This window comes from Meriones unguiculatus, chromosome 7 (genome assembly GCF_030254825.1).
Source record: "Meriones unguiculatus strain TT.TT164.6M chromosome 7, Bangor_MerUng_6.1, whole genome shotgun sequence".
NCBI classification, from domain to species: Eukaryota; Metazoa; Chordata; class Mammalia; order Rodentia; family Muridae; genus Meriones; species Meriones unguiculatus.
The window spans coordinates 4,774,157-4,801,332 of NC_083355.1; the positions used below are offsets into that span (position 1 = coordinate 4,774,157).

At 44.2% G+C, this 27,176-nt stretch overlaps 1 protein-coding gene and 1 pseudogene across 4 annotated transcripts in view; both read right to left on the reverse strand.

Annotated features, from left to right (window-relative positions):
• Window positions 1–27,176, reverse strand: part of Tnrc6c (trinucleotide repeat containing adaptor 6C) — a 116,068-nt gene that overhangs the window by 33,272 nt on the left and 55,620 nt on the right. For all 4 annotated transcript variants that reach the window (XR_009592691.1, XM_060386319.1, XM_060386318.1 and 1 more), the window contains exons 5-8: window positions 17,453–20,044; window positions 8,693–8,905; window positions 4,228–4,394; window positions 1,288–1,368 (exon numbers count right to left, since the gene is read on the reverse strand). Coding sequence is in view for 3 of the 4 variants with exons in the window: in XM_060386319.1 (XP_060242302.1) it covers window positions 1,288–1,368; window positions 4,228–4,394; window positions 8,693–8,905; window positions 17,453–20,044 (3,053 nt within the window). In the remaining variant the exon portion in view is untranslated. The remainder of the gene's footprint in view (window positions 1–1,287; window positions 1,369–4,227; window positions 4,395–8,692; window positions 8,906–17,452; window positions 20,045–27,176) is intronic.
• Window positions 5,269–5,369, reverse strand: LOC132655493 (U6 spliceosomal RNA; annotated as a pseudogene).

The following is a 27,176-nucleotide window of genomic DNA, read 5'->3' on the forward strand; positions in this document are numbered from 1 at the left end:
CAACCATTCCTGCAAAGGAGCACAGTTCAGTTCCCAGCTTCACACTCTGTGGCTTACCAATGCCTGCAGCAACTGCAATCCCAAGAAAGCTGACATGTTGTTCTCTGGCCTCTGCAGGCACCACATTCATAACATACAACCCCCCCCCCCACATGCATACACACGAGGGCATGGCTGCTCTTCAAGAGGACCTGGGGTAGATTCCCAGCCCCAACATGGTAGCTCACAACAGTATGTGACTCCAGCTTAAAAAGACCGTCTGACCTCCGAAGGCAGCAGACACACACGTCTGGGATACAGATATAAAGCAGACAAATACCACATACATAAACAAATTAATGAATCAAAAAATAAAAATAAGGGCTGGAGATATGGCTCAGAGGTTAACAGAGCTTACTGCTTTTGCAGAGGACTTGGGTTCAGTTTCCAACACCCACAATGTGGCTCATAGCCATATGTAATTCCAGTTCCAGGTGATCCCGCATCCATTTCTGGTCTTTGTAGGCTCATAAACTCATATAGGCTCACACACATGTACATAAATTTAAAAATAAGTTAAATATCCGAAACAAATTAAAAAAAAAAAAAAAAAGGAAAGAAAACCAAAGCTGTTGGCGGTGGAGCATGCTATGATGCCCACTACAATATTTTCTGGACCTTCTAGGGCGAGGTTCCATAGGCCTGCTTAGCATACACAGTACCAGCGTAAGGTGCGAGGCCATTCTGGACCTTGTCTGTTTTAGGCACGTATACAGTGACTGAGTGATAGATGCACACAGGAGCAAGGACTTGGCAGGGAATTGTGAAGAGCCTAGTCTGCTCTCTGGCTGCTATCACCTGACCTGAGAACTGAGAGGCTGAGGTGTATCTTCAGGGGACATCTGGGACACCTGAGCTTTGAACCTGGGAGTCATCCGACTTGGTAGGCTGCTGTGGGGAGCTGTGATGCTTAACTGTACTCAGCTTCTTGCTGGATCTTTTCACTTAACTACATAAGAAATGAAACTCACTTGTAATTAATTATAAATCATAAGGAAATATGAAATTGTCTAAGTCTATGGAAATTACAAGTCATACATAGTCTTTTATTTAGGAAAAGGCATTCTTAATGGAATTGTGTGATTCTTTGCTGTATTTAAGGACCAGGCCAAATGGAACTCAACAAAGAATTAGATAAGTGCCTTCATCTGCAAAGCATCTCTGCCTCATCACACAGCAGACTCTCTAGGGAGTGCTTTTGGGTTGTCCATGTGAATAGTGGGGCAGGAACATCAGGATGCCAGTTACCGGGAAGCCCATGTCTGTGAGTTGTTTGATCAGCCGGCTCATGATCCAGGCCTCATCCTGCTTGCCAGGTGTCTTCATGCCCTGGAACAGAATGGGCCAGGAGTTACTTTTAACGTGTCTTAGAAATAGGTGCCAGCACCTGGTGGTAGTGACACACGTCTTTAATGCCAGCACTCAGGAGGCACAAGCAGGAAGAATCTCTGAGTTCAAGGCCAGCTAGTTTACAGAGCAAGTTCTAGGATAGATAGCCAGAGCTACACAGAGAAAACCTGTCTCAAAAAACAAACAAACAAAAAACAATTCAAAAACAAAACAGAAATGAACCAGAGAGATGCCTCAGCAGTTAGAAGCAGTTAGAAATGAGTATTCGTGCAAACACCCATACTCAGAAAGAAAGAAAGAAAGAAAGAAAGAAAGAAAGAAAGAAAGAAAAGAAAAAAGAGAAAGAAAAGAAAAAAGAGAAAGAAAAGAAAGAGAGAAAGAAAAGGGTGATAGGACAAGCTCAGTGACTGCAACTACAGAATCAGTGAATTAACACTGAACTGTGCTATTCCTCCAAGGCCCACATCATCTGGTAGGTAACACTGTGGGTACATTTGCAGGCTGGTTAATGCGTGTCATTTATGGGTTAACAAAAAGCAGGTAACAGTTTCTCTTTTTATACAGTTACTTGTGTCATCACAGTATCATATCTGTGGGTCACAAGGAATGCCTCTGACGCTCAGCACTGGCATTTACCAAAGACAACGCGTCTTGCCCTTGTATAAGATTTATTTTCAACAATGACAAAATGCAGCTGTCTTGTTCCAATGAGATGAAAGAGCCACATGGGAGAGTTAGAGTAAGCCTGTTGCTTTTACTAGCTTTCCGTCCTTATCCATACTCTGGCCTTAGGTGAGAGGAAAGGAACATGAAGGAAGATGTTAAAGAGAGGAGAAAGGCAACCACAGACAAAGGACAGCCCAGGGGCAGGGGCACAAAGGGTGCTACAAGAACCAGGCATCTAAGACCAAACAAAAACCACACTAAAAAACCCACTCTTCTTTTGAAGAATCCTCTTCAGCATGTTTGCTTTCCTCTTTCCTCATTTCCTTTCCCTCTGTTTTCTTCCCTCCCTCTCTTCCTGTTGAGACAGGGTCTCAAGCAGCCTAGGCTGGTTTTAAACTTGCTTTATAGCAGAGGATGAATCTGAACTCCTGACCCTTCAGTCTTCACTGCCCAAGCATGGGATTACAGCTGTGCACCACACTCTCTCCCCTCGGGCCTGCGGTAAAGCCAGGAGGCATTCTGAGCCCTGGCAGGCAGCTCACCTGGAAGGCCTGCCAGGCCCAGACCCTATTTCTATTGTTTACTACTCTCAGATTTCAGGTCCTGTGGCAACCGGATCGCCCAGCCTCACTGCAAAACAACTTCTCTTCGTATCTGCAATCATTTCTACCTCTTATCAACAGACAGGCTGATTTCAGTTTTAGGTTCTGCTTGGTGCTTAATAAAAGCTTTTAAAAAAAACTTTAAAAAAATCACAATAAATTCATAATTCTAAATTACAAAAGAGATAAAGTGAAAAAGTCCTCCACACTATCCTGTCTGTTCAGATCCTGATCTCTCCAAGAAGTCTTTCTTTGAAGATTCTTATCTCTATATCCAGAGAGAAAATGTGGCACAGTGTATGGAAGCTGCTGCATGTGCACACAATGATTTCCCCTTTCATCTTCCTACAAATTGGTGGCCTGTGCGCCATACTGTTCTCTCTACTTTGCCTTTTCACTAGACAACATCGTTGGTATCTTTGTAAGAATAGATCAAGTGTTTCGCTCCTCACAGTAGGCATCTAAGACCAGTAGGATGTGTAGACAGATTCTAACTGGCTGAGGCACTAAAGCACACTCACTTTCATGTCTGACGACAACTATGTCACTACAGAACTACAAGTGCCCATGGCAAGGGCAGTGCTGTCAATAGGCACGAGTGCACAACTGCCAGCAGGTGCAGTGGGAGCTGGTGCCCTCAGCCCAGGGGACACATCAATGGGCTTCATTTACTTTCCTGCTCTCACCAGGACAGCTGAGCAGCCCAGCTACTAGCGGTGACTAGTCAACGTCTGGATTTCTGGGGGTCTGAGATGAGAAACAGTACCTCACCTTTTGTTCAAGTGGCCTTCCGAGAATTGGGATAGCCGTCCTCTTATATGCTGGACAGCAGCTTGCATTCTCTTCCCATCACCTCATCATTTTTACATTCTTTGCTCATTTTCCTTTGGACTATTAGATACTTTTAAATGTCAGGGAGATCAGCTTTTTCTATGATGTAAATGATATTCCCCCTAACTTCTCCTTCATAGTCTCCTGGCTTTAATTAATTAGGGTGTTACCTGTTACATACGGCTTTTATGATTTTGTTGTAGTCCATACACTACCTCACTCCCCCCAAAAAACTTGAAAAAGAATTTTATTTTTCAAGACAGGGTTTCTCTGTGTGGCCTTGGCTATCCTGGAGCTCGCTCTGTAGACCAGGCTGGCCTCAATCTCACAGAGATCTGCCTGTCTCTGCCAGAGTGCTTGAGCTTAAGGGGTGTGCCACCACCCCTCAGTAAAAAAGACAAATTTTTGTTAATATGAAAACAGTTGTTTTTTTTTTGTTGTTTTGTTTTGTTTTTTTTTTTTTTTTGTTTTACGAGACTGGGTTTCTGTGTAGCCATGGCTGCTTCGGAACTTACTCTGTAGACCAGGCTACCCTCAAACTCACAGAGATCGGCCTGCAAGTACTAGGATTAAAGGCATGCACCACCATGCCCAGTCGTGAAAATAGTTTTGATCTTGCCAATGTAGCATAGAAGAGATGAGAGTCTCAAGACTACCAGAGGGAGTTCTGCTTTCCCAGCAAGCACTAGGCCTGCCTAGCCTACAGGACAGGCCTCCTGGCCTCCCCAGCAGCACCTACCTTCTGAAGTCCTTTTTTTGAGGCATTGCCCCAGGAGGAGCAGGAGGAGCTGCTTTCTTGGGAGGCAGCATTATTCCACATGTCCCCGTCCTCATCCTCCCACTGGCTGGTGCCCAGGTTCATTTCGTCCCCACCACTGCCCCAGCCTTCTTGCATAGATTTGGAAGCTGGAAGACAGCAGACAGGAACTAGTCAGACTTACCTTCCCTGACAAGAAACCCCGTGTCACCATAACAAAAGAGGGGTAGGGAAAACAGAGACTATATTATCTTTTAGCTATTTTCTTTTTTCTCTTAGACAGGTATAAGATACATGTGTAATGTTTTTCTTCGTAACTCCAGCTGTGCTGTTTCAGACTTCCTCCATAAACCACACATCAGTTGGACACACTGGTATTCTAAAAGAAGTCCTGAGAGATTACAGGGGAGGTAGCAGTCTCTTCATAGCATGAAAATGCCACTCAAACGTGGACTCAAGATGGGGGGGTGCTCAAAGAGACTACCGAATTTTCTTTCTCCTCTTAAAAAAACAAAACAAAAAAACTAGTTTTTTTTTTTTTGTGTGTGTGTCAAAGCTACCTCTCATTGTTTTTCTTCTCACGTGGAAGCAGGTTGTTAAAGGCTGGAGAGAAGCTCAACAGTTAGGAACACTTCCTGATCTTCTAGAGGACCTGAGTTTGGTTCCCAGAATCCAAGCTCAAAACTCACAATTGCAATTTAAAAATCACCTCCAGGATCTCTCTCTCTCTCTCTGTCTCTGTCTTTCTCAGAGGGCACCTGCATACATCTGGCATACATTCAACATAAATATAAACTCATGAACATATTAAATATACACACATCTTTTGTTTTCTTGTTTTGTTTTTTTGAGACAGGGTTTCTCTGTATAACATCCCTGGCTACCCTTGGAACTTGCCTTGTAGACCAGGCTGGCCTCAAACTCACAGAGAGATCTGCTTGCCTCTGCCTCCTGAGTGCTTGGACTAAAGGTGTACACCACCACACCTGGCTAACTTTTTTTTTTTTTTTTTAAGAGGACACTGACAATTTGGAATGCTTCACAAATTTGCACGTCATCCTTGCGCAGGGGCCATGCTAATCTTCTCTGTATCCAATTTTGTCTGAGAACAAAAGCTAAAAGTAATAGACTGCCTCAAAACAACACCCATATTTTGACATCCAGAATTTATTTTTTTCTCTAGATTTTTAACCAAAATTAACAAGAATGGAATAAGAATTTCCATAACAGTGGCCATATGAACCATATATCCACTTTCAGCAAAGCAGTAAAATAGAAAATGTTGCATTTAGGTGGATCTCTGTGAATATGAGGCCAGCCTGGTCTACAATAAAAATAAAAATAAAAATAAAAATAAAAATAAAAATAAAAATAAAAAAAGGAGAAAGTTCCCTTTTAGATATCAGGACAAAGTACTTTAATGTCAGCTCTTGGGAAGCAGAGACAGCAGGAGCTCTGTGAGTTTGAGACCAGCTCAATCTACAGATTAAGTTCCAGGCCAACCAGGGCAATATAGTGAGAATCTGCCTCAAATAAATCAACTAATTAATCAATCAATCAACTAATCAATCAAGCAGCCTAAGACACACATCTAACAACAAATAACAAAAGCAGAACAATTGCAACCATGGAATAGTTCTTTGTTGGTATAATGTTCTTTTGGAATGTATACAATTTACCCTACTATCTGGCTTCAATCAGACATTGCATTGTGATGTTTATTCTAAGCATCACCTGTCTCAAGTTTGTGTAAAGATGGCACCATTTGTTCTCTGTATTGTCAATAAAACAACCAGCCAATGCTGTACAATGGAGAGAATAGAATAGGGTGGGATATCCTGGTCTGGAGGGAAGAGAGGGAAGTGAAGGAAGGAGAGGAGAGAGATGGGCAGAATAGGACTTTGAACCACAAGGGGAGATGAACCGGACCTAAGATATGACTAAAAGCAAGCATAATGGGTGAAATCTGAATGGTAGGAAACTATGTGGGCTTGGAGGTTTAGGACGGAGTAACTATTGCCCAGCATTGTGCTCTAGGTTAATTAAAAAAATCCTAGTTTCTGTGTGATGATTTGGGTATACAGCAGGTTTAGGAATAACCACTCCTTAACTAAAAGGTAAATCAATAATATTAATAACCCACCACAGTTCTCTTTCAGAACAGAAGTGTAACCCAGGGCCTTACAAAACACTAAGCAAATCTGCTCTACTATCAGGCTGCAGCCTGTGCTCACCTTTGCTCCGTGCTTTTAGGTACAGATATGAATACCCAAAACATAATTTTATTTTCAAGATAAAAGCAAAACAAGAAATGTCCCATTACTATAGTTTCAAAACCTAATTCCAAGAAGAAACCAATGCCATCACTTACTCAACTTGTTTGGTGAAAAGAATTGATGTGGGTGGGTATAAGATGTTTCACATGGTTGAAGGTTTATCACTATAATGCTTGGTACCACAATGTTTCAGATTTCAGACTAAGATATATCAGAAACCAGAAAGTAATTTATATTTCATATATAATTTATATGTATTGCCTAAAGAAAATTTTATTTATTATCTGCAGTTCTAGGGGCTGAGTTTGGGTAGAGTCTGTTCAAGCTAGGCAACTACCCAGCCACATGAAGGGAACTTAAAGACTGTGTGTGTTTGTGTTATCAGGACCCCAGACAAGCCAGTCAAGTACTCTGCCACTGAGCCAACAGCCTGGTGGTGGCGGCAGTAATACCAACAATAGTTATTAATAACAGTGTTGTTTCAGACTTTCGCTACATAGCCTTAGCTGCACGGCTGCCCTAGACCTCACTGTATAGACCAGATCGGCGTCAACTCCTCATGCTTCTGCTGAGATGGAAGGCGTATGATAGCACGCCAGGCTCAGCCTGGTGATTTTATATAGTAGTTTTAAGTGCTGTGTGGTGGTTTCCCCAGATGTGCTACCATGCTCAGGAGTACCCCAGTCTCCAGAGCTGTAAGAAATAAGGTTCTTCTTTTTTTTTTTTATTAATATTTTAACTTCCTTATACACGGTTTTTACATTTTTTTTCTTTTACAGAATTTTTATTTTAGCTTTTCCATGTCCATATAGTTACAATTTACCTTTAAAAAAATTTTAATGTTGGTTTATTTACTTTGTATCCCAGCTGTAGCCCCCTCCCTCATTTCCTCCCAATCCCACCCTCCCTCCCTCCCTCATCTCCTTCCTGCCCCTCTCAAAGTCCACTGATAGGGGAGGTCTTCCTCCCCTTCCATCTGACCCTAGCTTATCAGGTCTCATCAGGACTGGTTGCAATGTACATTTTAGTCTGCCTAGAACTGTGATACAACACATGAAGTTAAATGTAGCATTTTCTACTTGGGAGTGTCATGTTGTTTAAAAGTACCAAATTTTAGAGCATTCTGGATGTCATAAAAACGAATCTTCTGTGGGTTTTATTTTTTTTTTTATTTTGAGACAGGGCCTGAATATGTAGCTATGGCTGGCCTAGAACTCACAGAGATCTTCCTGTGTCTGCCTCCGGAGAGCTGGTATTAAAGGTGTGCACTATCACACCCCAGCATATAGGAACTTAATCAAAATACATGTTCTTCTTTGAAAAATAAATACAAATACTGCTTTACAGTCTTGGTTTAAGGTTTAAATTGTATGTTTAAAGGTACCGAGGAAAAGCATTCTAACACTTAGCATGCTAAGGTATCAGCTTCAATTTCCAGCATCACTCCCCTCCAAAAGCTAAATTAAAAAATTGTGTTTAAAAGAAAAGCATGCTCAACTGGGTTTTGGTGCATGCCTTTAATCCCAGCAAAGTCCCAGGAGGCAAAGACAGGTGGGTCTCTGAGTTTGAGGCTAGCATGGTCTACAGAGTTCTAGGCCAGATAGGGTTCGTGCACATGTGCGAGTGTGCGCACACACACACACACAAACACACACACAAACCCTCTGTAAAATAAGAAAGGAAGAAAGAAAAAATGAAAAAGTATGTTCTAAAATTCATTGAAAAATACCCCTGTAAACAGAATACTCAAAAGTATTTTATTTACTTTGTTCACGTGTGTAACACATATAAATGATTTTGTGTGTGTACATGTATGTTACATGCACATAAATCTATGGATTCACACCCTATGTGTGTGCATGTGAAGGGCAAAGGAATGTGTCAGGTGTCTATCACTTCCTAGCTCATTTCCTTAAGACATGTTCTCCCAATAAATCTGAAGCTAGACATTTTGGATATGCTAGCTGGCCAGGGAGCTCCCAGGATGCACCTGTCTCTGTTCTGCCATGCTGGGGTTACAGGTATGTAGCCTGGCTGGCTTCTTATTTAAGTGCTGGAGATTTGGACTCAGGACTTTTACTTGCAAAACAAATAACTGTACTTGTTGGTTTATCCCCCAGCCCCATGAACCGTCTCCTAACTGTTCTCTGGGCACAGATGGTCTTGCTTACCTGGTTTGCACAGGGCTGGGGCAGCAGCAGGAGCGCTGGCTCTTCCAAATGGCACCACTGGCTCAGCAGGATGATCCCATCCACTGCTACTACTGGGAGGCTTCCCCCATGCTGCTGTGCCATTGTCGACCAGGGTGGAAGGGGAAGATGGCTCTCCCCATGAGTTCTCAGCCTTGGTGTGGACACTGGGCATTTCTCCCCAGCCCGATGAAACTGAGAAAGGGGGAGAATGCAAGTGAAACTGAGAAGTCATGCTGTCACATTCCAAATCACCTCAAACCCTCATCACTCTGCATTTCCAAGGAGCCCTGCCTCTGCTGACAGTGATAAGGGCAGGGCCTAGTACCTGCACACTCCAGAGTACACTAGCTTGGAGATACCTGGAGGGAAGAGAACACAGGATATGGCCAGTTTTAAACTGTCTGACCTCAGCATGCTATTATTATCTCAATTGTGTAAGTTGTTAATTTTCTTACTAACAATAGTATAGAATTGATTCCCATGATATTTTTTCTCATCAGTACCCTGATTAATGACAAGGTCATAGAGGCATGAATCATTTAAATTACAAGCTCTCTGTGGAGCAACGGTTTAAGCAAACTGTCAACAATAACTAGGTAAGTTATACCAATCAGTTACTGCTGGCAACTGCTCCCAGTAATTACTCAGAAAGCAGTAACCAGAACTGGGAAGCATTTTACAAACTTAAGGGGCAATTAAATGAACAAAATTCTCACAGCTGACAATGTGTTATGATAACCAACCAGCAGAAAAGTAACGAGTCAGCAGCTGAGAGAGCAGTGACTCTCCTGATCTGGCATTCCTCCATTCTATGTCTCTGAAGGCCATTTTACAAGATATAACAGATTAATTAAGTTAAAACTAAGAATAGTCAGACCATAGTAATCACTTAATCTATTTTTGTAGAAAGTTTGGTTCCTGTTAAAAATCAATAGAAAATCCTACAAAACATTTGTATATAACAAAAGATTCGCCAGTTTCACATTTCAAAGCCTTGAGGACAAGTGGAAGAATACTTGCTGACTCGCAAACCAAGCAAGCTTTTCCTGGGCTCATCTCTGGCAACCTTCACACAGACCCAGGGTTTAGCCTTTAAAAGAAACGTCACAAACTGAAACATACTAAATTCTGGGGCAGAGCAAGCACTTATAGACAATAATTTTAAGTGCACAGCATTAAAATAATGTCCACCCCTTAAGTGTTATTGCTACAGTAATCCCGACATCTTTTGGTTAAAAAGTTGGATTGATCAGGACGACCAACCTTTCTTTATTTGCATCTAAAACATTGATATTAAAATGAGGAAAACTGTCCTCAGGCCTGAAGGAGGAAGCTCAGTGGGATAGGTCGCAACACCCATGAGGCTCTTGTCATTTCATCCTATGCATCCAAAATCACCTCCCACCCACCCACCAGAAACCCAAACAAACAGTCCCCCTGAAACATCCAAATATTATCTCTTTTTTTTTTTTCTTGCAAAAACAGTTTTTCTTCTTCTGTGTCTATGTATGTCTGTGTCTATGTTTGCCTTCATGGGATTTCTGGGGACTACACAGTATTTCCAAACTGTGCTGTTAACCATTCACTTTTAAATGAAGGCCCTGAAGTGGAAGCCTGTGTATGGTGGTCACAGGCTTTCATATTTAGGCACCCTTCCCACTTCTGTAGCAGATCCACCAATCTCCATCGCCCTACAAAATACAGGAAAGCAAAATCCTCCCATCATACCCATATCCACGAAAGTACAAATAATTCAAATCGCTTTTCTGTTAAAAACTATTGCTGAAAATGGAACATCTCTGGCTGGCTCGTGGAAGCTAATTTTAGAGTCACTGTGTTAAAAGAGCAGAGCTGTCACAGTGTCATACTGATTCACACTGAAGAACAGTAAAGAAAGTTTCTAGGATGGAGGTCTTGAAGCTTGAAGCAAGGACACTGTTCTCTAGCTTTTGCTTTTTTTTCCTTTTAAGATTTATTTATTATTTATAGTGTTCTGCCTGCAAGCCAGAAGAGGGCACCATATCTCATTATAGATGGTTGTTAGCCATCTATAATGATGAGCCAGTACTCTTAACCTCTGAGCCATCTCTTCAGCCCTGCTTTTGCTCCTCTTAAGACTTATAAAATCACCAATCACTGACCTAGGCAGAAGCCTTTTCCATGATTAACTCACATAAGCCCAGTCTTTATAGAACCTTATAATATTTGTGTCTGAAAAGTGTGGTTTGGAACAAGTACCAGGGAACCCAAATGCAAAGTCAAGCTTGCAGTTAGATTCAGCCTTTCCTGACCACAGCCTCCTGATGAGTGGCCTCACACCTGCTTCAGCTACCTCAGGTGACCCGAGGAAGTAAGCACAGGCTGTCAGCAAGATGCAGTACTCTTGAATAAGCTCAAGAGAGCTCCCCCCTTGCTCAGACTTGAAGACTTTCACATGGAGCTAATGTTTTGCTCTGGTACCACGTCTACAGGGTCCAGGAGAAGTGTGACAGAGTGAGACTTCAGTGTTGGCAACAGCTCGGTTTCCATAAGCCCATGGAGTTCACTGATCTTGCTTAGATCAGCTTTATGCTGCCTTCCACATGTACCTTTCTTCCAACACCAATTGGTCCTCCAAAACTGATCAGACCACTTAGGTGAAACTAAAATGCTCAGGGATGAAACAAACAGCCAGGCATAGTGGTGACAGCCTGTAATTCCAACACTGGAGTGGAGGCAGGAAGATCTCTGCAGGTTCAAGGCCAGCCTGTATTATACCCAAAACAACCACCAAGAAATCAATATACCCATACCTATACCAGCAAAACAAAACCTAACCCAATCCAGGACTCACAGCTGCACTCTGAGATGTAGCTACACTGAGGACCTGGACCCTGAACAGTTATGTTGTTATTTACTGCTGCTTCCTGTGTGTCCGCAAGTAATTTCCTGCCCTAGAACACCCATCTCCAAGTATACTAGATAATGAGGCTGCCTGGCATTCTTCAGAATCTGCTTTAACCCCTTAGCAACAAATAAACACTGCCTTTACTCTTTCTTGTTCTCAGCCACTTCCCACTAGCAGAAGAGTCCTTCTGCAAAGCAGCATCCTGGTTCCAGGACGATGTAACAGCCCCAGGTTCTGACAGCCAGCCTGACTGATAAGCAATTAGGTACTGTCACCAGGAGAAAACACTGTGAAGTGCAGTACAGTTCAGTGACTTGGCATACTGTGTTAGCATAGCTTGTGCGCACTCCACAAGAAATTGGGAATCTGATGAAATACCACGCACAGGGACACTTCTTCAGGCTCTTACTGCTGTTCTAACCCCACGGTGGGGCTGGGACTGGATTAGGTCCAAAACAGCCAAGTTAGTCAAACTACAAAGAATCCCCTAATAGACACAAGGTTTCATGGAGACTCCCAGAAAACTGATAAAATGTAAAACAGGGCAAAACTACCTTATAACATTTACCCCCGTAAGACTAAACACACAAAATTATGTTAATGAAGAAACTGTATTTTTCTAAGACAGGAGCAATTAATACTTCCCTGTTAATGACTAGCAATTTAAAAACCATCTTACATCCACACTCTGATATCAACAGGAATTACAGAAAACCAGGAGAGGTCAACAGCAAAGCAGAAAAATATCTACAAAACACCAAGTTTATCAATAGCAAAAACTTGGTCAACCACTAAAAATGAAAGCTTTTTTTCTAGAATGAAAGATCTCAGCAGAGCCATGAAAATCTTGTGCCCCAGCCTGTCTGACCCAGCTTGGCAGCTGCTGTGGCTGTCAGCCAGCAGTCTGTGTGGAATCCTGTTTGTTACTTCTCTGGGGTTAAAGCACAGCATCACCTAACAAGCTTGCAAATACACAGGGTCTCATTACTTGCGATTCTTAGGTGGCTTGCTTTAGGGCCAAGATCGGAATATCACAGGCAGTGTGGGGCAAAGCGTGGCCATGCTGTTCCAGCGGGAGAAGAAGAGAGTGATATTGTAATGACACTGTCACCTGCTATACCACACACTAAACCTGGCCATTTCTATATAGGGGCTGACCAGATGGAAACAAACAAACAAACAAACAACATAATTTTGTCTTTGTTAATGGTCTCAAACTCACAGCAGCCTCTATGATACTGCTGTAACTCTAAGAATGTGCAGATCCCAGAAGTTGGAGGGGACACAGGGACTGGAAAGCAAATTCCTCTCTTGGAAGGAGTAGTCTTAATACTTTCTCTGCTTTTAAATTTGGTAGTCATGTATGTGTTGGTAAAACATAGTTAAACGGTGAGCTCTTGTAATCCCAGCACTGGAAAGACAGGAAGATCCAATCTAGACAAATTGGTAAGCTCTAGGCCAACAAGTCACTGCCTCTCTTAGGTGTTCTTTAGGATGACGAGAGGTTGTCCTCCAGTCTCCATGTGCATGTGTGTACATTTACATACAGCTGCATGCATCATGAACATATATGGTGGTACCTACTTATGCTATGAGAGCCATAGTGGTGCCCCCTCCCCCTTTTAGAGACAGGGTTTCACTATGTAATTCCAGCTGTCCTGGAGCTCACTATGTGGACCTGATTGGCCCCAAAGTTAGAGATTCTCCTGCCTCTGCCTCCCGAGCCCTGTAACTGGGAACTTTTGTCTAGTGCTCAAAGTCCTAGTGCTGAGGCGCTCTGGGCTGCTGCAAGTGTGTGAGTGGGAACACAGCCCTTCATTCTAGTAGAAAGGAGCCACATGACAACATGTGTCTTACCTTTCAGGCTTCTGACAGACAGTACTATCTTTTTTACTAAAAATGCTGATTTACAGAAAAATATCCCAACTGGGAATATTTCTGAGTCTAGGTACAATCTGTTACTTAGACCTTTCATTCAGGGACAAGCAAGTGCATGCAGACCCATCCAGGATTCCTCTGTGGTAGGTGATATTAGAAGGTGTAGTCAAATGTCAAGCGTAGCAGACATGCCAGGGAGAATGCGCAGGGTAGTGACATGTAAATGAGCATACCAGGGACACTCCTCCTACCCCAGCTGCAGAATGCTCACAATGAAGCCCAGCAGATGCTCAATGCCCGGGTTTCATACTTATCCATGGCACGGCCTCCTTGAGCTCTCCTGCCATCACCCTCTCTCATGTCACATACAGACTTCACCTGGTTTGGCCCTCACTGGCCTGTAGGCCCCACAGGGCAGGGGCTTGGCTGTTTTGCTACCTTCCGTGACTCTAGCACAAACACTGCCTTACTCAGAGTAGGCCCCATGTGGGTAAATGACCATTCTATTCATTATTGGGTACATCACTGCCGGCAGCCCTTTGAGCAGTCAGCATCTGTCCCATTCTCTACACAGACATCACATTTCTGCTCTCATACATTTTTTTCCCCTCATGGCTAGTATTGGTGCCCTCAAGCTCTTTGTCACTGAGATGGCCTGGCTGGGCACTTGCCCTTTACCTCTTCCATAGGTTGCAGTGTGGGTCATCTTCCCTAACAAAGAGAGGGACCTCTCTATTTGCATCCACACTCTTCTCTACACCCCCCCTTTCTATTGGCTTTTAAATGTGCTCAGTTCTGTCACTTTCTCTGTAGGGATGGGGATTGAACCCAAAGAAAGGCCTTCAGCATGTTAGAAAAATATTTGTTCATTGACCTACAAGCCCTAGCCTCTAAGAAATTTTTTTGTTGACCATAACTACTTAGTCACAGTTACTCTGTATCTTCACCTAACTGTGCTGAGAGCTCATCTTCCACAGCTTGGTATCATGTCCCCTCTCCCCCCAATTTCCTGCCTCCTGTGGTCACGAAATGCCAGCAAGAACATCAATACCTGTGACTTACTCCGGCTCTGAGCCACTTCTTTGCTTTCCCAGCCACTGTTCCTTTTAGGTGCCCCTTCATTTTTATCACGCCACTATCCCTCCAGGCTGAAATCACCTGCTTCGCCTGTTTCCCTGTGTGGATTCCCACTGATCCATTTTTTTTTCTAGTCAGAACAACCAGTGATACAAAAAAAAAAAAAATAATAATAATAATCTTAGAACTGTTTCATGTTTCTTGGGGCCTCTAGATACAGTCAGATGCCTACAAAGGCCTCACCTGCCCTTGGGCCTCTATTCAGGTTGCTTATTGCCGTAAGGCCTTCCTTATGATGTCTAACCACTCAAGAATCTCTACCTGCTCTTCCCATTTGTCCCCTGTACACACCATGGAATGAAAGCAAAGAGCATGCAACTGTTTCTGGTAACAAGGATACTACTGATTGTCCACTCAGTTCTTGTTCTGATTGACCAAGGATGGTGTTTTAAGGCAATAGCCTCACTTTTTTTTTTTTTTTTTAAGAAATTACAGTTGTTTACTTTTGAGGGGATGGGGAACTGTGGAGTACTAGTGGTAGTCAGAGAACAACCTGTGGGAATTGGCCCTCTCCTTCCACTATGTAGGTCTCAGCGATCAAACTCATGTCAAGGCTTAGAGGCAGGCACCTTTACCTGCCGAGCCATCTCAAGGCCACTTAAGCAGTTTACATGTGGCAGTCAAGCAGCACTCAGCACCTACTCTAATAGCCTCTTTAAGCTTCTAGCAAGGCCACAAGTGGAAGTGACACTCTTGCACACTAGGCTTAGGATGACTGAGGAAACCTTGCCTAGGTAGGAGGACCTCCTCCTCCTGTCTTTTATGGCACACTGAAATTCAGGAAGAGCCTGTAGAGATAGGACAGTGGGTAAAGTGGCTGACATACAATCAAGAGGACTATAGTTTAGGCCTTTGTGTAAACCCAGTGCTCAGAAGCTGGAGGAGTCCATGGAGCAAGCTGTCTAGGTGGGCTACTTGAACTGTGAGCCTCAATATATAAGGTGGAAAGTGATTGAAGAAGACACCTATTATCAACCTCTGACCTGTTAAGTAATAGCGTAGATGTATGCCCATCCGCTCACATGTCCATGTGAACATGAACATGCACACAAGCATACTATACACATACCCCTAAAAACTCCAACAAAAATTACCCCACCCCCACTACAAAACAGGAAGGAAAAGCTAAAACCAGAGGAGGGCTCTACACCTGGGATCTACAGACACTTGTGGAAGAGCAGTCCTCAGGGCAGAGGAGCTTCACTAAGAAGCAGACTTGAAGCTTGATTCGAGAGCAGCATATGGCATGGCTCAGAGTGCAGCTCTAGAGTGAGGGGCTACAGTCTCTGCTAATTGCACAGCAAGGCACACATTTATAGCAAGGACATCAGCTCTGGGCGCAGCATCCATAAGTTCATAGCTTCCCAGAAGACCATTAAAACCACGAGGAATTACAACTGCAGGAAATTGCTGTGATAAATGAGGAAAGCTCCTGAAGAGTGGGTGGACAGACAGACTATCCTCAGTCAGCTGCTTCTAGTTCTGAAGTATTGTCTCAAGGACAGAATTTTAAGTGCATCTGATTCAGGGCCTGGCTGTCTAAGGAAGAAGAGCACGATGCAAGGAAGTCAACCTGTGAGGCAGGACCTCTGGATACTTTTAGCTCCTTGCTTGTGTCTGAGTTTTCGGAACACAGCTGTGCCATGAGTTGGGACAGTGCTCCCTGGGAGGGAGCACTGTCACTTGGTGAGTATTCTCATGACTCACTTGGGCTGACTTCATGCTCAGAGCACAGTACTTTACGCCATGGGCCAGTATTCCAGTTAGCAATCTAGAGCTCTTGCTGGCTCTCCAAAGTCCACTGCACTCTACCTGTGTCACCCACATTTTAACACGGGGCTCCTGTTCTCTTACAACTACTCAAGCTGTCTGTGGCTCTGGTTGAATTATCCCGGAATCTTCTTTTCCACTTTCACAGAGCAGAAAACTCCAAACATAAGTCTTAGTCTGACTTTACAATTTGTCTTTCAAATGAAATAAAAATGGCTTATGTAATGACTCATATTTTACAGGGTATAGAACTTTTAAAATTACCACTGAAGCAGCTTTGCTGCAGATTCATCATCTTAAACCAGATTCTCTGGGAGTGACAGCCCATCCCATTAAGAGCCAAGGAAAGTCAGGGCTGAACCACTTGGTTTATCTAGCAATAAAGACATCTTGCAAAGGGACATGTACTAACACGAGGGGTCCCAGACTTCTCTGAAGGGGACTATGCTTCTTTTCTCCCATGTATCATCAGTCATGCAAAGGCTGGATTATGCTTTGGGGCAGACCCAGACTACCTGCATAGTACAAGGCAGAAGAATAAGCTTGGGGAGCCCCGCAGGGCAGAAGAATGAGCTTGGGGAGCCCCGCAGGGCAGAAGAATGAGCTTATACTTGATTGAGGAGGTGACCACAATCAAGTAACACTTGAACTGGGAAAAGGCCAAGGAAATGCACAGAATCCCTAACAAGTGATTTAGGTAGTCAGGAAAGAATATAGCTGCATGGCAAAGGACTTCACAGTTGCTTCTATAAAAGAATGTCAACTGCCCAAAGGTTCCATGACTGACAAGGAACGCAGAGTACAGCACAGTGAAATGCAAGTTCAAGACAAAATTGGCCTGTGTTTGCAGGGATGATGATGAAAAGGCCCAAACTGGCTTGGAAATCCTGGCATCACTGAGCATACCCGCACTTCTCTTCCTCGGGAAATTACTGGAGAATTTTGCTTTGTTTCTTCCCTTAGAAAACGGCTACACTACTTAGTCATTTGCTATTGGAGTGCCAGTCCACTCCACACACAGACACAGAGAACACACCAGTGGCATGACCACAGGGCCCCCAGCATACCTGGCCCAAGCAGTGGTGACCGATTCAGCTGAGTGCCAGCCTGGTGTGAAGGCGGCGTCTCGGCCCGGTGTGTAGTGCTGCTCGAGGTGGGGGTCGTGGGGGTGGCAGGGGTTGTGGTACTGCTCTGGATGACTGGATTGTTTCTGTCCCACATGTTTACAGTTTTATTGTTGTAAGTGCTTGGGTCCCCCCAAGCTGAGGTACCATCATCGATTTCCATTTTGCGTCGGATGGAGGGTGGGGAAGGCTCCTCCCAGCCAGTTGCCTCATTGTCCTTCTGCTTGACTGGCAGTGGTCCCCCAATCCACCCTGTCCCGGTCTGCTTAACAGATGCAGCTCCGCCCCAGTTACTCACATTGTTATCTTGGGGCTTGTGAGCCCAGTTCTGCTGGGGACCAGGCTTGAGAGACTCTCCCCAGTTTGTACCTGGATTCACCTTAGCGTTTGTGCCACTGCCCCAGCCACTGGTCCCACATCTCGTGGCATCATTCCAACCAGACCCTGACCTATTACCATCAGCATCCCATCCAGATCCATTTTTCTTCCCATCCCCTAGATGCCCAAGGGCAGATGATGAATCTGCCCAATCTCCTGCTCCTGCGCTCCAGGCTGGGTTTGCTCTTTGTCCATCTCCCCAGTTTTGGGATTTGGGTTTCTGAGGCTCACCCCAGGTGGGTGGTTTGTCCTCCTGGTTTACGGTCCCACTCCAAGCATGGCCACTCTTGGTGGCAGCAGCATTGTTAACAGCAGTAGAGCTTATCGAGTCCCCCCAAACTCCTGGGCCACTTGGCGCTTTGTTGTTGCTGTCTCCCCAGCTTGTGTTTGCTGGCACGGCGGCAGGTGGTGAGCTGACCCACCCCGATACTGAAGAGGTATTTGTACTGTTCATGATGGACCCATCACTCTTCCCCCCTGAGTTTGAAGGCTGAGTAGCTGCACTACCCCAGGCCTCTGTCCCATTGTCATTTTTCCTTTCAGACCTAGGGGACTCTTCAAATTCCCAGGCAGTGTTTTGCTTTACAGGAGTCTGTCCCCAACCAGTATTAGACAGAACTCTTGGGTCAAGATCATTCCTTGGCAGCTGGATGTGCCCTGGGTCTAGAACCCCTTTGTCTCGCCTCCTGCCCTCTCCTGTTCCTTCCCTCCCAGTGCTTCCTTCATTGTGATTGCCAGACCCATCGCTGCTTCCTTCACTTGCTGAAGTTCCAGAAGATGCGGCTTTGGCCCATGAGTTCATGTGTTCACTGCCAGGCTGCAACACAGGTGTCTGGCTGGCAGCACTGGGACTGTCCCACCCTGTTGATCCTTTCCCATTGATGTCACTACTGGAATGCTGGTTTGGGGGTTTCCCCCACTCCCCATTCACACCATTAGAAGAACTCCGGCTGGGGTGGCCCCAAGCTCCTGAATGGATATTACCAATGCCACTGTTGCCACTACCCCTTCCCCAGGCAAGGATGCCAGGACCTGCAGGAGGCCCTGAGTCCCAGGCACTCCCTCCATCCCCTTCCTTTTGCACAGCGCTGTTGGATCCATTCTGTTTAGCACTTAATGCTGAGTTCACAGTGTCTCCATTCCCCTGATTGAACCCAGAATTGTTATTTCCTGTGGCAGGGTTCCCAGGGGACAGTCCCCAAACAGAACTGCCCATTCCTTCCCCACCACTCCCACTGCTTTGAGAGACTGATGATCCGTTAGCACCAGGAAGGCCTTGTAGGTGGGGCGGGATGATGGCCCCCATACCAACAGCCATGCCCCAGTTTGGCAGTCCATTAGTCTGCATTGCATTGATAGGGTTTGGTGAAGAGTTCATGGGGTTAGTGTTACTTGGTCCATCAGTGTTAAGGTTCTGAGGTTGTACGCTGAAAGACACATTCTGAGAAGCGGCTGTCTGTGCTTCTGTGCTCTCTTGGGGCAGCAAGTTTCCCCAGGCACCTAGGGTGCCCACTGGGTTCCCATTCTGGCTGCCCATATTCTGACCTATGGCACTGACTGGACTGCAAATACTGGAAGGGTTGCCTGTTGCCACAGTTCCTTCATGCCCAAGTACAGGCCAGGCAGCTGGGTTGGCATTAGGATTAAGGTTGAGATTAATGCCCGAATTGGAGTTGGAAGCACCCCAACAATTTTGACTTCTCCCATCTCCAATCATGTTGTCCATTTTTCCATCTCCACCACCAACAGAGCAGTGAGCCAGGCCAGAGCTGGAGCCTACACCCCACACTCTGGCCATGCCTCCGTTCCCATTGGTTCCACCTGCCCCAAGGGCACTCTGATTAGAAGGACTTTGGACGAGTGCGCCATTGGTGCCATTATTGCCATTTGTCTTCGTGGGATGTCCTGTGAAGCTGCCTTGGGCGCTCCCTGTAGCCATGCTACTGTTCTCTGAGCCACAGTTGGAGGCAGAGTCAGTGTCGGTAGGACATTCTGAGGCAGATTCAGTCTCTGTTACTGGGATGGACGGCCACACCTCCTGATCAGTCCTGTCTATTATCACTTTATCCCAGCTGCAGTTAGCTTCACTTCTGTAAGAAGGCTGCTGTCCCCAGTGGGAATTTTCATAATGATCTGCCAATCCACTGTGACCAAGATCTGAAAAAAGATGAAAAAAACTCAAAATTAGATTCTCCTCCCATTTGCCAATGAATCAATTAAGAACTAGTTTCTGGAGGAAAACTAGCTTTTTACCTCAAGCTCTCAGTTTGAATGATGGATGCTAAGAAAAGGGGCCATGGGTATGGCTCAGTGGTAGAGCACTTACTTGCCTAGCACAGCTAAGGTCCTGGGTTCCATCCTAGCACTATAAACAATAATAACAAACACAAAAAACCCACAAAACAAACAAACAAACAAAACAAAAACCAACCAACCAAACAACAACAAAACAAAAACTCCAAACAAATCCCTTAAAGCTCTGTATAGTTTCTTAACAGCTATACTGATGACATTATGCTAATTGGACTATATATTGGAGGTAGCAACCAAAATTCAAGAACCTTATACCTCAGTGAAATTCTTGTAATCTAATAATGGTGTGGGGCATGCAGAGACACTTATTCCAAAGTGAAGGATAAGTTATTAGACCTGGCTCCTCCCACCACCAAGAAAGAAGCACAACACTTATTAGGCTGATTTGGATTCTGGGGACAGCACATTCCTCACCTGGATGTGTTACTCTGGCCCCTATTCCAAGTGACTTGGAAAGCTGCTAGCTTTGAGTATTTCCTGTCCAGGAGAAGTTTTTTTTTTTTTTTTTTTAACAGGCCCAGACTCCTATGCAGGCTGCTCTATATTTGGACTGTATGATCTAGCAGAGCCTACAGTACCTCAAGTATCAGTGGCAGATAAGGATGCTGCCTGAAGCCTTTGGCAGGCTTCTCTATATGAATCACAGGAGACATATTTGGGATTTTGGAGCAAGGCTCTATCCTCAGCTCTAGACAACTAATCTCCCATTGAAAGAGAGCTCTTGGCCTGCTATTAGGCCTTACTGGAAACTGAACGTTTGACAATGGGCCACTAAGTTATGCGACTAGAGCTGCTCATTATGAGGTAAGTATTATCTGACCCAAGTCATACAGTAGGATGTCCACAGCAGCAATCCATTATCAAATGGAAGTGGCAAATATGTGATCGGGCCCGAGCAGGTCCTGAAGGCACAAGCTAGTTTCATAAAGAAGTTGCCCAAATGCCTATAGTGCCTCCTCCTGTTACAATGTCATCTTCTGCCAAGTATGTGCCTACAGTCACGTGCTCTATGACTGGCTGACTGAGGACGAGAAGACCAGGATCTGCTTTACTGATGGCTCTGCATGTCATGCAGGGACCACTCTCAAGTGGACAGCTGAAGCATTACAGACCCTTTCTGGGAGAGCTCTGAGAGATGCCAATGAGGAAAATCTTCACAGCGGGCAGAACTTTGGTCAGTACCCAGTCAGTCATGTTTTCTTTGGAAGAAGAAATAGTCAGATGTGCAATGGAATGGTTGGATGGTAAGTCAGGGTCTTGGAAAAAGCATGACTGAAAAACTGGTGAGAAAGACATCTGGTGAAGAAGTATTTGGCTAGGCCCCTCCAAATGGGTGAAGGATGTTTTGTGTCCCTGACCCAAAGGTGACTTCAGTGGAGGAGAAGCTCAAATCAAGCAGGGAGCAAGACACATTCTGTGGAGAGTCAGCCACTTTTCCTAGCCACCCCTGTCATTACCCAATGGACCCATCAACAATGTGGCCAGGGTGGCAGAGATGGGGGTTATGCTTGACAACATGGACTTCCACTCACCTACACTGACCTGGCTACAACTGTTGCTGAGTGCCAGATCTGTCAACAGCAGAAACCAACACAGAGCCCCAGATATAACAACATTCCCCAGTGTTAGCAGCAGCATCCTCGTGGCAGGATGATTACATTGGAACACTTCTTCTGTGGAAAGGGCAACACTTTGTTCTTACCGGAGTAGATACTTATTCTGGTTATAGATTTGCCTTTCCTGCATGTGATGCTTCTGTCAAAACAACCATCTGTGAACATATCCACCACCATGGTATTCCATACAGTGTTGCTTCTGAGCAAGGAATTATCTCATAGCCAGAGAAGGGTGACAGTGGACCCATGATCATGGAATCCACTGGTCATACCATGTTCCTCACCATCCTGAAGCAGCTGACCTGATAGAAAGATGAAATGGTTTTTTGAAGACACAGTCGTAGCTGTGTCAATTAGGTGGCAGCAGCCTGAGCGCTGGGGCAGCATTCTCTAGAAGGTGGTATATGCTTTGAATCAGTGTCCAATATCTGGTATAGTTATTCCCACAGTCAGGATCCAGGGGTTCAGGAATCAAGGGAGATGGTAAATGGAATAGTCCCACTCACTATCACTAGTGACTCATGAGGAAAATTTTGCTTCCTGTTCCCATGACCTTAAGTTCTGCTGGTCTAGAGGTTTTTGTTCCAGAGATCAGAGTGCTTCTGCCAGCAGCCACACAAACATGCCATTGAACTGGTAGTTCAGACTTCCCCCTGGCCCTTAAGTCAAAAGGCTATAAAGGGAATAAACAGTGCTTTGAGCAGTTATTGATCCAGATTACCAAAGGGAAATTGGATTGCTTCTCCACAGCAGAGGTAAGAAAGATTATATCTGGAGATCCTTTAGGGGTGAATCTTGGTGCTACCATGTCCTGTGATTAAAATCAACAATAAACTACAACAACCTAACCCAGACAGGATAACAAAGGGTACACACACTTTGGGAGTGACAGTATGGGTTTTCTCTTTCAGGGAGAACCAAGACCTGCTGGGGTGCTTGCTGAGGGTGGAGGAAATGCAGAATGGGAAGTACAAGAAGATAGTTGTAAATAATACCTGAGGCCATGTGACCAGTTGCAGAAACAAGGATTATAACTGATGAAAGTTTTTGTCATATTTTGTTAAGAATGTGTTTGTACAGATATTTGTGTTTCCTTTACTCAATTTCTTTATTGTGTAATATAACAATTAAGAAATATCACTGGTTATCATATTTAAGTTTTGAGATATCTAAAGAATGTCCTTCAAGGGAGGTTGCTACCTTTTCTAAAATTTCTAATGTGTCTGTGATTGTACAAGGGATAGTTTATTATGTTATGACCTAGTTAAATACAGAATGCATTTGTGATTGTATGTGAGGTAGCTGTACCATGTGAGACATGATTATGATTGGGTTATTGTTTTTATTTGGGATGACATGAGGTATGACATGAGGTATGACTGTGGTAAATTGACAATGGTGTGCTTGTGGTGGGCTCTTCTTGGTTATTAACATGACTGAATACGGAATTAACTAAAACCCAAGTAGGTGGGAACACCTGTGAGGGACTTTTTCTTAATTAAATAATTTGAAATGGGAGGACTCACTTGTATTTTATTTATTTATACAGTGTTCTTCCTCCATGTGTGCCTATACACCAGAACAGGGCACCAGATGGTTTTGAGCCACCACCATGTGGTTGCTGGGAATTGAACTCAGGACCTTTGGAAGAGCAACCAGTGCTCTTAGCCATCTCTCCAGTACGGAGGACTCACTTTTAATCCCAGATCTTTGAGGTGGAACTATCCACCTTTAATCTGGGTCACACCTTCTGTGGATAGCCTATATAAAGGATAGGGAAGAAGTAAACTGTTCTCTTTGCTTTGCTTGTTCTCACTAGCAAGTCCATTCATTCCTTCACTGGCACTGGAGCCTACTTCTTTGGAATGCTGGTGTATACAGCAAACCAACTAAGACATCCAGCCTGGTGGACTGAACAACTACTGGAATCTTGGAGCTTCTATTGGTAGACAGCCACTGCTAGGTTCTAATAAATCTCACACAATGATTTTCATTCCTTAAGTTCTGTTCCTCTAGAGAATCTTGACTAATACACTCAGCTAATTTTAATGGAGCTAAGAAAGAGTCGAGGCCATGTGAAGAACTGTCACAATCTCTGGAAAGAACACACCAGCCTTTGAAAACAGAGAGCTTTGTTGCCTGAAGAATCATAGTTAGGAGTGGTGGGACATGCATGGAATCTCAGCATCTGCGTCCGCAGGCACTTCAGATTTTTCTGTGTAGCACAAGGACTGTCTCCTTCCTTCATTTCTTTCCTTCCTTCTTTCCCTAACCCTAACCCCTGCCTCCCTTCTCTCAGATTTCTTTAATTTTACCTATAGAGACATTTTGCCAGCATGTGTATATGTGTACCACATGTGTGCATGGTGCCTATGGAAGGTGTCTGATCTCTGAAACTGGAATTGTGGATGGCTGTAAGCTGCAAGAACAAAGTGTTCTTAAGCACTGAGCCGTCTCTCCAGCCCACAGGGAGTTTCAATGGCTAAAGTAATACCTGTCCGATGTATATCATGGCTGAGAGTTGATAAGTGAGAATCTTGTTTCCAATATCACACACTTAACAGTACTCTGAAGAATTTCCATACATGCCAACTTAAGTGTATCTCACAAACAAACCCTATACATTTTGAACATAAAGAAGGGGAGGGAGGTGGGGTGACTAGCTGAAGTCTGGAACCCCTAAGTAGTAAGGGACTGAAGAACCAAAACATGGCTTATATCTTCTATAAATAGGAGTCTATATAAAAATCTAAGCACCATAACTATCTTAAGTGATTAAATAAAAAAGGATTAAATAACAGCAGGAAGGGAAAAGCTTTCCTCTTGACTCTTAAATATCCAAATGTTGCCATGTGAGAATAGAACTTTCTAGGTGAAGTAGTTACTACAGACCCCCCAAAGCTACAGTGGGCAAAGTGTGATTATGTTATATCAGTCAGAGAGGAAAAGTGGGACAGTGTGCTGAATGCTTTAACTGGCATTCACACTGACAGGAAAGGCATTTGTTCTTTATCACCACGCGTCTCTTAACTGAATTACAAAGTAATAAATCACAAATCGTAGAGAGCAGTCCCTGGTGACTTCAACAGCTGACTATGTCTGTTCCTGAATATTTACTAAGAGCACAGATTCCCTGCTAACTGGTTTTCGGGGACAGGGTACATAGTATAGTGGTCTGCAGCTCTTGAGAGCCTCCCTATCTACATGTAAGAATCGAAGGGAGGAAGTACTTTCTGTTCTAAATTCCATCGATGGAGGGGCAGAATCTCTTACATCTCATCTGTTGGCTGCTACAAGCCCAGGTAATCAATAACTTGGAACCAAGCAAAGATGTGCTATAAACAATAACCTGTATAAAAGAATAGTTTTTCCCTTGTGTTTCTGTGCAAGTGATGACTTCTCAAGGTTGAGAAGATGAAGATACAGTAAGGAAATGACGTAGGGAGGGTGCGCCTGCCTGGATCCCCTGGTTGCAGGATAGGGAGTTGCCACATACACTGCTGGGGAGAAGCAGCTACTGCAGGCTCAGGGTCTGTTCTGTCTCTCTTTAGGGCTGAGGAAATACCTGCCCACCTCCCAGGAGCTGCAGCCTCTGGCATCTGGGCTCTTGACTGAAACATGTCAGCCAGCTCTTGTGCAGTTGCAAGTTTGCTCCCAGCCAGCCTGGCTCAAGCTACTCATAGGCACCAACCGTGCCAATGTGGAGTAGACCTGAAGACACTTTTGTCACCTTGAGTAGTGGCCTATCCATCCCTTTCCAGTGGAAGTGGAGGCATCCATGGGCAGGTCCTTTAAGCTTTGATAATCTAATCATAGCTGACACTAAACTGATCTTCCCTTTTAAATTCTCAATTGTGAAGAACATTTTACTTCAAGACCCAGTGACAATTAGCACCAGAGCCACAGCCCTCTTTCTATTCTTTGAAAGCTAGCCAAAAGAATAACGGCATGTTGCCTATTGTCTGAATTCAAATAAACTGGTATCCCCAACCACCTTGTTTTACATTCCCCCAGCTCTCCTCTTTCAGCCCCTTAGCACCTGTAGACCCGCACTGTAATTAATATTCTATGCACGGTCTGTATGTAAACTGGCATGAGCTCAACCTCTTACTTTCCTGCCTTAACCCAAAAAGTGTGTGAGAAGCACACACTAGTCAGAGCTTCTGTTCATAAATGTACAAAGTAGACATGACTACAATACACTCTTCTGTCTAAAGGCAGAAGGAACATGTTTAAAAAATTTTTTAAAGAAAAGGTTGTAGTAGAGCATGTGATGACACATGCCTTTAATCCTAGCACTTGGGAGGCAGAGGCAGGCAGATCTCTGAGTTCAAAGCCAGACTGGTTTACAGAGTGAGTTCCAGGACATCCAGAACTACACAGAGAACCCCTGTCTTAAAAAAAAAAAAAAAAAAAAAAAGCAAAAGAAAAGAAGAAGAAAAAAAGTTCTCAAGTGCTTCAAGCTGGAATTATCCTGAATCCTTGCAAAACCAGTGTCTGTAGAGAAAACATGACAGTGTGCTTCTTTAGAAACACAGCACTGTGTGAGCCCACCCTGCCCAGGTCAGCGCTTATGGTCCATGTCTTCAGTTTTGCCAGCCTTCTCTGTGCCAATGGCTCTGGCTAAGGCTGAGGTCTCCCCTCAGGTACTTCCTGAGCCCTTTGAGAGTGTTTCTAGGCTCCTGTCACTTGTCACTGGGCACACTTATTTGAGAGCCCAATTTCCATGAGGGAAGACACCTACAAATTATATGTAAACTGCAGGCAAAGAATTAATAAGTTTTGATGCTTAAAAACAGAACTTTGAATTGGTAGATCATTATAAAAGTGTACTTCTGCTCTAAACCCAAGTTTCTTTGCCACCTCATACTACTGAGCATTACAAATACCCAGAGGTAACAACAACAACACTAATAATGCTTACTACTTTTTACGACTGGGTTCTATCTACTACGTAGCCCTGACTGAAACTTGTTATGTAGACCAGGCTGGCCTCAAACTCAGAGATCCACCTGCCTCTAACTCTAACACAGTGCTGGGATTAAAATCATGCACTATCACACTTGGCCAGAACTTATTTTTGCATGTTGGTATCAGAAATCTTGGTCATCCTACAAAATGGGATAAATGTTGACACCAGTAAGCTTCATATAACAATGCATAATATATAATGTCTCAACACAGGGGGATGATGGAACCTGGAATCTGGAAGGAAAAATATATTTTACTGTTCTCCAGAGACCTGCTGCCTAGCAAGCATATAACTGGTCCTCAGCCATGAGCTGTCCAAGACAGGGCATGTAGGTCAATGGAAGAGTGCTTACTTAGTATCCACAAGGTCGTGGGTTCCATTTCTAGCA